The sequence below is a fragment of the Punica granatum genome, chromosome 2 (genome assembly GCF_007655135.1).
Source record: "Punica granatum isolate Tunisia-2019 chromosome 2, ASM765513v2, whole genome shotgun sequence".
In the NCBI taxonomy this organism is placed as follows: domain Eukaryota; kingdom Viridiplantae; phylum Streptophyta; class Magnoliopsida; order Myrtales; family Lythraceae; genus Punica; species Punica granatum.
In genome coordinates, this window is record NC_045128.1 from 32795036 (window position 1) to 32811911 (window position 16876).

General features: G+C 37.8%; 2 protein-coding genes and 1 non-coding gene across 4 annotated transcripts; 2 read left to right on the plus strand and 1 right to left on the minus strand.

The window, feature by feature from the left end:
• The first annotated feature begins 111 nt into the window (after window positions 1-111).
• On the plus strand, window positions 112-183 carry TRNAD-GUC. Its single transcript has one exon. It is a non-coding gene; the product is annotated as a tRNA-Asp (tRNA).
• Window positions 184-836: 653 nt separating this feature from the next.
• Window positions 837-4484, minus strand: LOC116195174 (mitogen-activated protein kinase pmk-3). The gene is made up of 6 exons (XM_031524162.1): window positions 4007-4484; window positions 2493-3502; window positions 2171-2278; window positions 1655-1933; window positions 1401-1544; window positions 837-1311 (listed from the first exon to the last, which is right to left on the minus strand). The coding sequence occupies exons 1-6, from the start codon at window positions 4293-4295 to the stop codon at window positions 1126-1128; spliced, it is 2016 nt and encodes a 671-aa protein (XP_031380022.1). The 5' UTR covers window positions 4296-4484; the 3' UTR covers window positions 837-1125.
• A 7032-nt stretch (window positions 4485-11516) lies between these two features.
• Window positions 11517-15557, plus strand: LOC116195175 (PHD finger protein ALFIN-LIKE 1). 2 transcript variants are annotated; one of them, XM_031524164.1, is made up of 6 exons: window positions 11517-11853; window positions 11954-11986; window positions 12539-12761; window positions 14452-14572; window positions 14690-14965; window positions 15226-15557. In XM_031524164.1, exons 1-5 carry the CDS (start codon window positions 11532-11534, stop codon window positions 14939-14941), a joined length of 951 nt encoding a protein of 316 aa, XP_031380024.1. In that variant the 5' UTR covers window positions 11517-11531; the 3' UTR covers window positions 14942-14965; window positions 15226-15557. The 2 variants fall into 2 exon arrangements, with proteins under 2 accessions (XP_031380024.1, XP_031380023.1); XM_031524163.1 differs by lacking the exon at window positions 15226-15557 and having other exon boundaries at window positions 14690-15224.
• Window positions 15558-16876: the final 1319 nt, after the last annotated feature.

The following is a 16876-nucleotide window of genomic DNA, read 5'->3' on the forward strand; positions in this document are numbered from 1 at the left end:
AACGGCAACACCGGGGCGAGCGAAGTCAATTTTACTCATCATGTACAAAGCCTCTTATGGGAACCAACCAAAACGTTCTTTTCTTATATTTTCTCGGTAGCTACCGTCCAAGTCGTTGTAGTATAGTGGTGAGTATTCCCGCCTGTCACGCGGGTGACCCGGGTTCGATCCCCGGCAACGGCGTTTTATGTGTATATATTTTTTTTATTTTCTAATTTATTTGTTTATTGTGAAAAAAATAGAGTAATATAACAACATTGCTTCTTCCAACAGAATTTAAATAAAAGCTTCTAGACATAAAAGTCCAACTCTATTTTCTATTATTTTTCTGTGTTGGATTATATGAAGCAATATGATCAGTGATAAATATATTTGCAATCGAATTAAAAAGATTTAGGTCATAAGCTTAAACTTCAATTTTTTTGCACTAGAGTATGCCAATTTTATGACAAAATTTTCAAAGTATCACATTAGTCCTAACTTTCAATATAGCAATTGGGGCCTTGTGGATTCAGAATTAAAGTTACTTTGATTTTGATTTTAAATGTGAAAAATGACAAATGAGATGTGATTATAAATTTGACTTGGAAAACGTGTGTTTTTGTTGTGTAGTGTGTTGAGTTAAAGTTAAAATTTTTGAATTGAAAATGTATATTTTTGTTGTGTTGTGTGTTGAGTTAAAGTTAAAATAAATTATTTTTGAATTCAAACGGGGCTTAACATTCTAATTTTCACCCATTGCATTGATCCGCCAGTAAATGATACATTGTCAAAACTATTCTCTAATTTTATATCAAATGAAGATTTTGATTTTCTATTTATTTCAGGAAAAAAAATAGTCAACCGAATTTCCATTTATTTCAACATTAGGGAGAGACACCTCAAGAATTTCATGTATTACATTGGCGCGCTCCTCTCGCGTTTTACAGATGTAAGCAGATGATGCATCAGCTGTACAGAAAACAAAAATGTGGTAAAAATCAATTCACTCTCAACCCCAAATAAACAAAAATTCATGCTATGCCAATCTTAATTTTTCCTGCTCGCATCCAAAAACCTCAGGTTTTGGTCCTCCAAACTTGAAACCGATTAGATGATAAGCCTGACCCATAAGTCATGCCTAAATCAGCAAGAGTGGGAGTATTTGTAAGAAAGCCAAGGGTGCTTCAGTGCTTCTTTAGCAGTGGGGCGCCTCTTCGGGTTTATTTCAAGCAAGCTCCTCACGAAGTCGATAAACCCGATGTCAGAGACTCTCAAATGACGCTCCAATGATGATTCCTCAGGGATAATGTACTCGACCTCGTCAGTCTCCTGCATGACAAGTTCAGGCCAAGTCAAGATTGAACAGTATCAATTTTTAGAAATTCCTCGAATATTTGAAAGTAACTTGTGCGTTTCACCTCGTTGATGTAGTAAAGGTCATATTCTTCCGTGAAGTATTTAGAGGTCTCCTGCCCCCTCAGGAGCATCTTCAGATTGATCGGACCAAGCATCCCGATCATGCGTGCTAGAATCAATACAACCGCGTCATTCGGAAACAAAACCTGTCAAAATCACAAAGAGCGAATTAATTCATGAGAATCAAATAGCTCAGATGCTGGCAAAAAGATTCTAGATTTTCCCGAGAATTTTCAGGTATATACACAGGACGTACTTCACCGGAGCAGAGCTCTGCTAAGATGCAGCCCAGGGACCAAAGGTCAATCTTCTGGTCATAAGGGAGGCCGAGAATGACTTCAGGAGCTCTGTAGGACCGAGATTGAACATATAAACACAAGCTGTCTGATCCAAAGCAACTGCTCCCGAGATCAATGATCTTAATCTCAGTTCTTCGGTAGCTCTTGATGAGGATGTTCTCAGGCTTCAGATCGCAGTGAATAATCCCCAAACCATGCAGGTAGTCCAGCGCCTCCAAACACTGACGGGTTATAACCTGTGAACTTAGAAATTGTAGAAATGAACCAAGAGCAGGAGAACTCTACTTGCCTTTGGAAAAATATCTCGATTACTTTTCATTCTCAAAGACAGACGAGGAAAGGTGTATTGGATTATGGTCAGGTATTTTATAATGTTCTTTATTTTCCAGAAAAGAAAATCGAAAACTTGAAAGTTTTCCACGAATAAGCACTTATTTCCACGAAAATCACAATGGATACAAGCAGAAACACACCTGCAGTCTACTGAGCGTGAAATAAGCTTCCCCTCCTGACTCTTGATTAAATTTCTGAAATTCATATAGATTTGCTCGGAGGAGTTCGCAAACTATGAAGAGATGCTCCTGAAGAGTCCATAAGAAAACCAGGCAATTAGGACAAGAATGATGGCAAATGGAGCCATGATACAGTATGTCAAAATTTCGAGTTGCCGCTTAACAGCTTCTTCAAAAGCCCAAGTTTACAGGCATGAATGATAACTCATTCGTGACTTGACAACTAGAGAGAAATCGGGATCAAATTCAAGGAAAGAAGGGTGGGACCTCTAATGAGCTTCACCTGGTGATAGAAGTAGTCATAGAGACGCAAAATGTGGTGATCATCACCAGGGTCATGCTTGTTTACGAGCTTCAAGAGTTTAATCTCATCTAAGCTCTGATCAAAGAAATCCTTGTCATTCTTGATAATCTTCAGGCACACGTCCATCCCAGTGTGGAGGTCGTGAGCCTGAACAACTTTGCTGAATGCCGCAGATCCAAGATATTCAGTCACATAATATCTCCCTGCTATAACGGCATGTAGTACAATTGGAAAGTCTTTGTTTTCCTCGAACCCTGTCCGGTTCTTCCTGTGCACAACCCTCAGCTCAAATACTTCGTATTCTTTCTCATCTAAACCTTCCACCATCAAAATTTCATCCCGAGAATCACCTTCTTGATCTTGTTCCCCTGGAGCCTCACCCTCACCCTCACCAAACTCTTCAGTTGACATCAAATCTTTCCTGAGGAGTTCTTTTTCTGAACTCAGATCCGGCTTGGATTTACTGAACCAATCTTTGCCAGAATCACTCGTCATGCAGTTGTTGGGATTTCTGATCACTAGATCTTTCCCTGGAGAAACATAGCCATTGGAGACAGAAACATCCCGAAAGTTCTTCGTCTCCAAGCCATTCAAATCGGTTTCTTTCCGACAATTGCCATCTAATGACCACGCATTGTCAGTCAAACTTTTTTTCTCGTCCTTAAAGGCTTGACCCCTTTGGTCGAAACTGAGATGGATAGGCTCTCCAACCTCATCTTCCTCCTCCTTTGTGGATGCTCTATTTTCATTGGTCTCAGATGACATGACAAACTTGTCCTCAGTGGGCCCAAGGAAGGGATCCGGCCCTTGGAAGCATGGAGTCATAAAATGGCCCTCGTCGGACTTCTCATCATACAAGTACAAGTCGTTTTGCATTTCGAAATCAAAGTCATTGTATGCGCGCGCTGTGCCAAATTGAGACATTCTGTCCGAGGATGTCTCAGAGTTCGGTGTGGATGAAGATCCATGTCCATATGGATTCACAAAGTCTGCAAAATAAAATAAAGATCTTGAAACCGGATCCTCGAGAACAATCTTCAGATCTTAACCATTCTAGAGGCTCCCCCAATGCAAAGAAAACATTACGTGACACTAACTTGATGCACAGAAAATCTGAAATCTACTACGAAACCGCAGAATCAGCTACTATCATTTTCACCATGTAGGATCCTATTTCCCACCAATAAACAATTCTTTTAGTACATACGGAAAATTAATCAGCAGCAGCATCAATAAGTCCGCAAATGAAGAAGATGGGATTCAGTTCGAAGCCAAGCCGCGGAGACGAGAACCTGATCGAGAAGGGAATCCAATAGAACACGATACGAAATTTCCCAACCTTAATACGATCACGCCCGATGAGAAACCGAACCAGAGATGATATGAGATATTGTTAATGCTAAGTATAGTATGATCATCACCATCACCAAGAATTCCATCTCACTATTTCGCGGATGAAAAAACAGAACATCAGATATGAATTGGCAAAGGACCTGACGAGGAGCAGACGTCACTGGTGGAAGACCCCAAGCTCAAGAACTGATCATCAGAGGAAGCCTTACTGGACCTCTCACCGTCGCCTCCACCGACGCCGGCGTCGTCGGGCCTCGCCGGGATCCGGACGGGCGGCGGCAGGGGCACCATGGGGAAGAGGAACTTCTCGAAATCGAAGGAGCCCAGCTCGCCCTTATCAGCCAAGTCCTCCATGAGGGCCGACTCCGCCTCAAAGAAGCCATTTTTCCTCAGGAACTCCAGCACCGCCTCCATCTCCGACACCGCCATGAAAGCTGCCGTAGTTCCAGTGTTAGCATGCTTCTCGGAGTTGGGGGTGAGAGAGAGAAATAGGGAAGTCTCTCTCTCTCTCTCTCTCTCTCTGTGTCTCTGTGTTGTGTGACTAGCAATGAAAGGAAGTCGTCTGCTGTAATTCGGAAGCCATGGGAGGGGGGTGATTGTCTCACCAACTTTGAAAAGCGCGGCTGTCCCTTGTTTGTGTGGGTTTAGGAGGGTGGAGGTTTTGGCCGTGTGGGCCCCGTGTTCTGTTCTCTATCTTTTCTTCCAGTTGACACGTGGAAGCTAAGCTTTCTGACACGTGGAGTATGTTCCACGTAGGTTTTGTCAATCAAAACATACACCCTTGGAAAAAGGGACTGTCTAGGAAAATTGTTGATTGAAGTAGTTTGATTTTTTTTTTTGCTTAAATAAAGGTTTGGATTTAAATTTTGTAAACGAAGAAAATTTGTGATTCGAAAAATTTTATCTTTTAATGGATCGGCTAAGCTCGAATCAATATGATTTAGTATGATTAATCACCTTTTAGTTAATCTTTTTTATTAACTCCGATAAATTTCACTTTATAATAAAAAAAGTTATTAAAATTATTATATATATCATGAAAGATGAAAGATACTATGATGATTAAGATTGTTTAAAATAAATGCCTTGCTCGTGTGCTTGATACAAGGGAGGGAGGGAAAAGAAAGTAAGAGGGAAAAAAATGGTGGGTTGATTGTTAAAAATCAAATGATCTCAGTATATTCATTAACATTTTCTTAAGAGAAAGAACATGAAATCTACCATTTTTTCTCTCAATTTGAGCATACTTATTATCATTTGATATTTAATTTCACATTATATTTTTTGGTTATAAGGTTTTCTGGTTATAAAGGATGCTCAAGACCTAGTACAATAAAAAAAATTCACAAATAACTAATAAAATAACACGAATAATATCATTAAATATCGAACCTGCAATCTCTAAGTCAACAGACAAGAACGTGCACCACTGTCATATGGCTTGTTTTGATAATATTATATTTTGAAGATAGATTTTTTTTTTGGAATGAATATAGGGTTTCAATTTTCAAACATAGGGAAGGTTATAATGTTTCCTTCTTTTGACCTTTTTGCTTCTGGTGGAAATGTCGAGCGGTGGGTGGAGGACCATTTTGGTTTCCCCTTAATTATTCTCATCCTTTTTCTTTTTCCACCTTTTCTTTTTCCAGCACATTTTTTCCCTTTCAGTTTATTGTGCGTTTGAATTTAATTTTTTTTAAACTCAACTCCATTTATCTTTAATTTAACAATACAATTATTACTCATTCCTTTTTTTTAAAAAAAATTTAACTATTCAATTCAATTTTTAATATTAAATTCTCTCAACCATTCATTACTTTTTCCACAATTTAACAACACAATCATTATTTAATCATTACTTTATCTCAACTATTTATTACTTTTTCTCATAATTTAATAACGCAATTATTACAAATCAATTAAAATTAAAAACTCAATTCAACTCAAATACGAAACACGTTTATTAAATTTTATATATTGATGTCGATAGAATTTCTTTATTTTTTAGATTTTAATTTTATATGAAGATGAGATAGTTTTCGTCCCGGTATTATAATGAAAGAATTATTTGTCATTAAGCAAAAAATATTAAGTGGGCCCGGTTTGGAATTTATCCCCCGGAATTCGGAAGCAATATTCTGGGTCGTAGTTAGAACTTTTCCACTAATGAAGATTTAAAATAAAATAAACCCAAAATTTTATCAAAAAACCCAAAATATAATTAATCTTTTCGTGCAACTTGTCAAGCAAAACAAAACCCTTATTTCTTTATTTTCTTTCGGAGCAGTGCTATTTCCTCCGAATTCGGAAGCTCCGAATGTCTCAGTGGGGGTAAGGGTAAGGTTGTAATTAGAGATAAGATGAGGAGCATTCTTTCCATGCGAGGCATTCGCAGGATCCGGAGTTCTTCACTTTCGGAGAAAAAATCATTTTCCTTTCTTTAATTCTCCCGTGTGAATGAAGAGCCCGAAGAAGATAAATCCTATTTCATCCGAAGAAGATAAATCCTATTTCATCGCATTACGTAAGAAAGTATCGATAAATTTGTAAGAAGCAAGTGTTTTAACTTAATAACCTATGCGCTCAATGCACCATAAAGAATTAATAGAATCACAAAAAGTTCTTCCTCAGCTTGTTTTTATTGAAAACATACTTCCTTCCTATACATATTACCATTTAAGATTTTCTCCATTCATGATAATTGTTTTTCTTCTTTATTAATAGAATATATATATATATATATATATATATATGTGTTCACCAAATACATATATAAATGTAAGTTTCTCCCTTTATACAATTATTCAGGATCATTATACCTACAAGCTGATCTGACAAGGTAGCGTAGATTTTTTTTCCGGTATTTCTTTTTTGTATAGAATATTGGAAAGTACAATCAATGAGAGAAATTCATTGTCTTGCTCAAAAAGAAAGGGAAAAAAGATAATTCATTGCTTAATTTCAAAGCATTTTGATGGCGAATATACTAATACTATAACATGTAATTTTCAGAAGAACAGTCGCATAGAATAAGCATAGACATCATCCTACGTACGGATCAAACTCGTTAAATCATCAACCTAATTAAATAACGATTCTAGCCATCCAAGTCATGCACAAACTTTGTTAATGGCTACAATCTAGCGTCAAGCCGTGAAAATAAAAAGGAAACTGATTTATTGTATAAAATCTCTAGGATTATTGAATGGGAATGGCATATGCTCTTAAGAAAATGGATACTTTTTCCAACAAATTTATCATGAGTTACTAATTAAATCCTACGAGAGAAAAAGGAAAAAAGAAAAAGAATTGTTGATCACCAACTATATTTGATCACAAGTATTCATTGTATAGGGAATTAATGATTCTAATACTTCAAATTTGAAAGGAAAAGGATAAAAATCAATTATCACACCAAATCTCTTATGCATATTTAAAGAGAGTCCCACTAAAAACAAATTACAAAAAGCACTATCTATAATGATGATGATAGCAAAAAATTATAAAAATTCTACGTGGGGTCCTTGCCCAAAATTAATTATGGGGACAAATTGAAGGTGGGACTATATGGTTGTTGAATAAATTTATTTGTTTTACTTATTTTAATTTTTTTTATTGTGGGTGCAACCAGCTTTTCATAGGAGGGTCATGAATATGAATAATACTGCCCACCGAAGTTAATAATGCTGTTTTCCCAAATAATGTGACAACTTTTACTTTTTCCTGCTTCTTTTCCATGTGACCAGTAATAAAAGCTCCATTCAATTATGCCCTCTTTTTTTTTCCCTCTCCTTTTTCATAATTATTAATGGCAACCCTTTTTCATTTTTGCCCTTTTTATTTGCCAATTTTATTTCACTGATTTTTCATATTTGAATGCTGGACCGTTGGGAAAAAGAAAAGAAGAAGACAAGTTTGGACCATCCCACACTTTGTGACCATTCACCTACGTGCATGCACAAATATCTCTTCACAAAATTACATAAATGTTTTTCCTATAACAATATAACAATGTAATAAAGTCAGAGCATCTGATGGCATCTTTTGATGCCTTCGGTGTTGGACGAACTTTCAGGGGGGAAAATATCGAAGAAAAAGTCGAGAAAATTGATCTATTTCAAGCTCCATCCCAATCAACGTGAAAGCGACTATATAATTTAAATTATAAAAATTCACGAAATTATGGCCTCTAACAAGATTGAGATTAGTTTTGTGATGGCTATGGGCTATCTAATTGATTAATGGGAATCGATCAAAAGCACAGAATAGAGCAAAGTAGAACCGTAGAAAATTCTCGGAGGCTCGTCTTTGAGGTTGAACAAGATAATAATATTTTTAACGTTTGTTATAAGAAGTCAACCAGATGCGATTCCCTAAGGTATAAACTAGAAATGTATCTTCCCTACGCATACCGTACGCTGACGGAGGCACGAATCTATCCGAAAGACGTACCTTACTGTTATAAAACCGAGCACGTGAGCAACGAAAATTTTAAAGTCTGTAAAAATTAATTTTTTATCGCACACTTGCTTTTATCAAATACCTCAATATCAAATCTTGACATGATAATTTACCTTCTAAAGAATAAATGACATTATATAATGAATCTACAAGAGAAAATTACAATATTTAAACTTACCTTGTTGAATTCGAGTCGTTTCGATCGATCAAAACAACCATCCAAGCGTCCGGTTTCTAGCTCGTCCACACGAACGTGTCACAACCAAGTATAGCTTCCTCTCGATCCGTACACTCTAATCTAAGTCACCAAACTCGAACGGAATCGTTGTGGAAGGAGAAGACTGCTTCAATGATGTCTTGGACAACACCGATTAACCGAACCGAAAGTCGGGATGGCCTCAAATCGGCAAGGGAAGGGCGCGGCTGAGCTGAAGGGGTCTCGGCCGACTCTTTCTTTCTTTCTCTCTCAAATCGGGTCTCGAGATTAATGACACACATAGGGTTAATCGCAAGATCATATCTATATATGAATTTATCCTAGGAATCTAATTGCAATTATTAGTTAATCCACATTAATTAATAAATCACAAATTAGTCCTCACACTTTTCAGTCATCTAATGACTTGCCTTTCAAGTAGAAAGAAATATCAATTTAGTCTCTGACGCAAGTTTCCATTAATAGACAATTTATTTATAAAAACTCTTCAAATAAAAAAATTCTCGTATTTCCTTAATTAGATTTATCACTGATGTTGAATTCGACTTCAGGATGTGCTAGCACCCTTGTAACCACACTGCAAGCCTCATTCAATAATTAATTCCTAATCAACTTCCTTAATTATAATCAATTATTTTCTCAGTTTAGACACGCTCAATGTGTGTAACTAACTAGATTTATCACCAAATGACAATGGGGTTACAATATCAACTCATTTGACATTATCAAAAACTCTTTCTGTAACAAAAAACATAATTTCCAAAATGGCCTTGACTCCTAAAGTTTACGAGTAACGCTTTATCATGATAACCAAAATGGTGATGAATGTATAATTAAAACATTATGATGAATCTATAATCGTATATACCGTGCACTGAGTCACTTCACTACAAGATCCCGATCTAGCCAGAGCTATGATAAATGCCAAACTCTATAGCTGATCATATGAATTCTCTGATTTCATTATCAAATCTGTAGAACTTATATAGAAACTATTTTCTATTCAAGTCTATCTACCTGATCGAGGATTTTTTGATTCAGAATAAAACTCACATCCATGGGACATTTTCCCAATTTACTCAGGTTAGGGAATCTCGTTTTGATCGGACACCTACCTCCAAGTATAACTAACTAGAACCACTATCTGCCGAATACTCATGTTAAGCACAAACACATTAGCAGTAGCACATCTAATTATTTATACATGAGATAGGGTTTTATCTCATGTCTAAGGACTATATGCACTAATACGATCTAGATAATATTCATTGACATTAGTAAATTACAGTATGAATATTATTTGAACGTCACGTTTGACTACTTATTATATAAGCATTCACATGTCTGTCACGACAACAGTTGTCAGATAGTATATGACTCACTACTTCATCTTCATTTGCATCTATATACTGAGTATGGATACAGACAGATATGACGATCTATCCGGAAAGATAATGTCCGGTTAAGCCTCTTACGATTGCAAATATTTTAAAGATATTATTACCGAATTATTTCGTCATTTATATTTTTAACTCTTCAAGAATAAAATATTCAAAATATCTTAAGAATTTTATTCTAATAAGCATAGACAATATATGAATAATAGAATAAACTTCATTGCCATAAAATGAATTATTCAAATACATAAAACCGACTCTATGCAAGTGATCTTCGGGAAGAAGAGAACTAATCAAAGTTTTTTTTTTCTTATTTACTAGTAAAAACTGAGCCATACTTTAACAAAACAACAAACCTTATAGGCTTCATTTACATCCGCCATTCTATGCATATCAAACTACTAAGTATCGTGTATAATTGACTATAGGACGTCGAATTATTGGGATCTTAGTTTTTAGACATTAACCACGTGCAGACCACGAGTCTCGAGTGATCTGCAAAAAGGAGAAGAGCAAGAGGAAATCCCGATTTTTCTAACCGATGCTTAAATGAGAATGTACCGAAGAAAGATAGAAAAATTGAACTTAGGATTTAGGGATACCTGGAGAGATATTTATAAGAGTCCTGAGATATCTGTATCGAGATATAGTAATATGTGTAGAATATTTGATAACAAATAATAAGTAGATGTACTTAACATATATAACATTAGAGATAATATCTCGTAAATAAGATGTATGCATCAGTAGTATATTCAAGATATAATATCAAAGATATCATGTGATATATGAAAGAAATATCATCAGTAGGATTTAATTACCTAATATGAAGTATCAATATGGGTCCAAAACGGTAAGTCGGGCCAATTTTCTGGTCCCTAACAATACTTCATATCGCAATCCAAAATAATGTCAGACAAGGTACACATTGCGGGGGGGAGTGTGGAAGAAGAAGTCAGACAAGGGGAATTGAGAAGAGGTCAAAGCTGCTAAAACCCTGACCAACCGAGCGAGGCCCAGGCCCAGCCCATTGCACTGCGTACTATATTTTGCATTTAAACAACTTGTTAGTTTTGCATTTATCCCCACTCAACCAGGCCTGCATTTATGAAAAAAAAAACCTAGACCTGCCTTTCGAGGCTATTCTATTCCATGATCCTATGTCTTGTTTTGAATTCTACCAATATATTCAAAGCCCGATACACGAATTCGGTCCCCCATCTGAAGCCCTAGGTAGCCAGCCTCATGCTCGGCAATAAGATCTATAGTCACGCACCAAGTTCAATTTAATTCTTTCTCTTTAATTTTTTAATTGAAAATAATTTACTGAACTCAGAATTTCACTTACCAGTCTGACTTGACATGTGATATTTAATTATAATCATATCATGCTTGAAAAATTGGATATCAGAGACCCATTTTGTCGGTTCAGTTTCAATTTAGATAAGTTGGAATTTGGAAGGACCTCCTCCGATCGTCCAAGATATAAGAAGAAAATTGACTAAGCATAGAAGGCAGGGTATTAATTCATCAGGAACAAAAATATCGACGAGCATACCGTAAAGACGAAAAATTGGGGGTGTGAATTGGATGGAGCTTGAAACTGTGGGTGGGGGGGGCAAAGTGAAAATAGAGCAAATATTTTCCTTTTGCATCTCAGAGGGAGGACTGTTACTGGGAGGAAGAACAAACGATTGTTGTTGTTGGGTGCATGTGACCGTACGCCACCACCACGGTAAGCTCAAAGCCTCAGCTGACGAAGACGACGACGAAGAAGAGGGAGGAGGAGGAGGATCCCCGCGGCCTCTGGCGAGGATGGCTTCGATCTCGTCGTCCAGCCCCCGGACGGTGGAGGAGATCTACAAGGACTTCACCAGTCGGCGCTCCGCTCTCGTCCGCGCCCTCACCTACGGTAATCCCCGATCTCCCGTGCCTGCATGCTTGGTTCGTGCCTCCGTTTCCGCGTCCTAAGGTTTGAGGCTGACATTGTTTTCTCCGGATTTGTCTGTCAGATGTCGATGAGTTCTACTCGCTCTGCGATCCAGGTCAGCTCCGATTTGATTTTGACTCTGTCTTCTATGAATAGGAAGAGGATACAAAGGAGAATCTTTGAGCTGAAATTATTCAATTCATTTGTATTTTGTGAAGAAAGAGGACAATTGGTTGGTGGGAAGGGTCGCCAGAGAATTTCATCATTGGCCATCTCACTACACTCGATATCGTAATTGATCACTCCGAGTGGTTTTTTGTTTATCCATAGGATCCGATGCGTTTAGTTTGCTAATTGAGATGTATTTGGGCAATTTCTTAGAATATCCTCAGGAAAAAGGAACAACCTTTGGAATTTCTGAACTTCCTATGAACAACTTTCATGGATTCCCTTTGGATTCGCGGTCTTTTTCTGCGAGGAAAAGTTGAAGAATGGCGAAAATTGTGAACTTTGCTACTAGATTTTACCCGTATAACTACATTTTTCGCCTGAAAATCACTACTTTGCTCTTGATTTGTTTCAGCTCCTTTGTTACTTGATTTGTTTAGCTCCATCTCATGGGTTTCTGCTAAAAACAAGATTTTATTTCTAAAACATTTTTCCTCAGAGAAGGAGAATTTGTGTTTGTATGGACACCCGAATGAGTCGTGGGAAGTGGCTTTGCCAGCAGAGGAGGTTCCTCCTGAGCTTCCTGAGCCCGCCTTAGGAATCAATTTTGCCAGAGATGGAATGAAGCGGAAAGACTGGCTTTCCTTGGTCGCGGTGCACAGTGATTGTTGGTTGCTCTCTGTTGCCTTCTACTTTGGTGCCCGCCTTAACGCCAATGAGAGGTACAGCTTTCCTTCATGCAATTGTTCATCTTACATCTAAATGGTGTCACTAAGCATCTGACCTTGATAGGAACTGAGAATTTGTATTGATAGTATTGATATAAGGCAATATGCACCATGTCTGTGTCAATTGTTAGCATTGTCCTTTTATTACCCAGAACCTGGATAAGATATTTACACATTTTAAACTTTTCTAAAGTGAATCTTTGTTTCTGCAATAAGATTGGTTGGAAAATTTAAAGATATTTGTTTCCTCTTTCTAGCAAGTAATATCTCTACAGCATCCTCGTTTAGTGTCCTTATAGGCCTCTATCTCCGTCTTTTTAAAGTGTCTTTCAGAATGCTCTTCTAAAAGTACGCATAGCTCTCTTATTGTCCTTGAACCTTATTTTTGAAATCTTGTCATCTGAAGTATGAGTAGAGTTCTCTTGTTTCCTGCTTGCACATGTTATGGGCTTTATTAAATCTATTATGTTACCTTGTGAAGTTCAGAGTTTACTCTTTTACGTAGTTTATTCCTCATGTTCATTAACTTCATGCCATTAATGCTGTACTCTGTCATCTTCTATTTTGTTATACTGGGCGTCTGGTATAAGTACTCTTGAAGTTTAAGATTTCTAAGTTGTTTTACCTTTGCTTGTAGTAATATTTACTGAACTTATGGGAAGCAATTTATTACTTACGGGTTAGGGATGAGCTTACATAATTGTCATGGGGGCACATAGTTTCCAAGTGGTAGTAATCTGATGGATCTCCTGATCTAGTATAGCAAGGAACGAGGTCCAATACGTTACCTTATACATTGCGTAATTTGCTAATCCTTTGATAAAAGGAATTCCTTCTTTCTTCATTTCTCTCAATGTTTATTTACCAAACCCCCCCCCCCCCCCCCCCCCCCCCCCCCCTCAAAAAAAAAAAAAAAAGGTTTTGGCTTAGTTCTTCCAACATTTTCTAAAAATGAATTGCTGAACATGGAGAGCATGAGAACAGAATACTGTAAAGTTCCATTTTCCTCTGAGTGTACTGCTGCTCACCGATTCTTTTCCTTTGTAATTCTTAAACTACTTAGATTAAAATAAAGGTCTGATATGCTGATTCACCGCCATTGATGTAAATATAATGTATCGTGCTTTCCCTTACTTGACCATGATCAGGTAAGGGAACAAGTATGAGGTCAGATAGTTTTGGATAAGTTTTGGCTATCTGACACTTTTAATATATGTGACCAACTGGGATCGGGGAGGAATGAGGAACATGTTTTTCCTGGGTAAAAGTTTCTAGAGAAGTCTGATTGGAATGGATAGAGAAGGTTCTGTTACAATCTTTGATCAACTATGTTTTATTGTGAGCCTTATGTTGGGAAGTGATATTTATGTGTTGATCAAGTTGCTGACCATTTGGCTTTGGAAGTGTCTGAGAACACGTGCCCTTTGAGTTTCAAATCTATAGACATTCAAATTGATTGATTAGTCAGTAATTGAATCACTCGGCTACAAACCAATATTCTTGTTCCAACATGTCCAACAATATGTATATATGCATGCATGATTATGATTATTGTTCCCTGCTTGATTTTGGTACACAATGGGCATCCTAACCCCCTTCCTAACATGCATGTTAGGGATCTGATCTTGCATTTCTTGCAACCCTAGTTTTGTGTTATATAGCTTCTATGCTACTCTCTTTATAGGAAGCGTCTGTTCAGCCATATAAACGAGCTGCCCACTCTCTTTGAAGTTGTAACTGAAAGGAAGCCCAACAAAGACAAGCCTAACATGGATAGTGGAAGCAAATCAAGGAACAGCACAAAGGTGAAAATCTCTCTCCCTCTCTCTCCAAAGGTTTCCTTCTTCTATGGATGACGAAATTTGAAATTATCAAAGGGTTGATAGCTCCATTTCGTATAATCCCTAATATTTCTCTTGCAGAGGTCCTCTGAGGGACCGGGAAGAAGCACACCGAAGTCGTATGAGGACAGCTATGGAGAAGAAGAAGATGAGCATAGCGAGACCCTGTGCGGGAGTTGTGGAGGGAACTACAATGCAGACGAGTTCTGGATCGGGTGTGACATCTGCGAGAGGTGGTTTCATGGAAAATGCGTGAAGATAACACCGGCCAAGGCCGAGAGCATCAAGCAGTACAAGTGCCCTTCTTGTAACTCGAAGCGGAGCAGGCAGTGACCAGACAGCGTGTTTCAGGGAGAGGTTAGTGACACAGAATGACTCATGTTATGGTTTGTTTTTTACTTTCTTTATGGTCACAATATCGTATCGCTGTCATCGTATAATTATGTTATAGCATAAAAGGTGAATCTCAGATTAGTGGTATCTTCACTGGGTAAGCCCGTCCCTTTTGTTGAGTATGACTATATTTATGAAGGGAGGAAATGCTGTTTATGTTCAGATAATTGGGGATGGGACTTCTGTGCTCCAGATATCGATTCGTCTGTATCTTTCATGTGTAGGAAATGGAAAATGTTTTACTCCTTAAAATGGACTTCTTGAGCGAGTTCAACCCGGCGAATTTGGTTCCAACTCTTCAGGGATTTGGTAACATGATAAACATGTTTGTTTTGTCTCCATGTCGGGCCCGGGTTCTGCTGAGAACTGACTCACACGTAACAGATTGTGATGACCCCAGCTGGACAGTACACATTCTATGCCCGGCGTTTACCAGTTTAAACTTTTGGATTGGTGATCGATATATGAAGCTCTAATTTTAATTTTCCATGACCTGGTCATTTATTGGCTGGGTCATAAATGGATGGAAAGTTCACTCAGCTGATTTTTCACGTAATTTGTGGAATGATGGCGAATCGAATGTCTTTTTAAATGTCGCGGTAATTCGAACAAAAGCGAAGTTAGCGGCTATACAAACGTTAGACCTGTGCCAAATAAGACAGAATGAACTGCAACACGGATGCGATGCCCCTTGAAGGATTGCTCCTCTAAGCGGCATTATGGGCAGTGGCTTCCATGTAAAGGTCGCCAATGGCGGTGCTAGTTTTTCATACAATTCTTAGTCTTTACTCTCTGGCCTCCGGCATCTTCACCTCACGTTCTGAGTGAGAACCTCTCATTCGCCTCCCATGGCGAGGGGTCACTTTTACCCCTGCCTGATACTTAGAATTCTGCGTTACCATCGAATTATCACCTTCATAGCGCGTCTGTGCCCCGTCTCTCAGTACTCCAAGGAAACGATAACTGATCACTGGTTGATTCTCAATTTCATTTTAAGAAAAACACGAGGAAAAAGAAGAAGATAATTCAAACACATGACATAATTAAGAGAAGGGGGCCGGCCCCAGCCGCAACGTAAAGAAACTGCAGAAGAAAATTTTCTCTTCATAGTAAAGAGACATTACGAAATTGATCGTCTTTTCGTCGGAAAAGCAACAAATGTTACAAATAGGAATGTGCACTGGGTGCCGATACGTCTCGGACGTATGCACAGATTGAATCTCTTTCATTTCAATCAACATAAATAAACAAAACCAACTAATTGAAATTTAATTAATTAGTTAAACATTAAAAAAATGTTTTTTTTTTATTTGATTTGAGCTCACGTTGTCGGTGACTTGTCATGTACTCTACAGCTTCCACGCGACTCCTCTCTAATTTTGTTTCTTAGTAACTGATTTGAAATTTTGAAGATAAATTAATGATCCACCAGGATCTTCTGGTATCTTTTATTTCCTATTTCGCAATCTGATCCTACGTAAAGCTGAGGTCTGGTTCGGGTTTGATAAATCAAGACCTGATATGTGCTTCGGTCACGGTTGCGGATTTTCAACAAAGAACGGGTGGAACCATCCCCCAAAGATATAAAGAATTACTATATATCGGAAAAATCTATGATCTTTATGGATAAGTTCGGAAATCTGAACTGCTAATCTTGGTCAACAGTGTGATGCATATTTTGTCTAAATGTGGGGGGGTTGAAAGAGCTGGGAATTTATCAATTATGAGCATATGCCTTCCATTGCTCCAAAAATCCATCGGAATTCCACGGCCAGCAGTATTAATCACATGGATAAGAAGTTTTTACTATGTTTAGAAGTTCTCGGGGTTCGTCGTACGACTCCCAGTTTTGATCGTAATAGAGCTTTTACTATC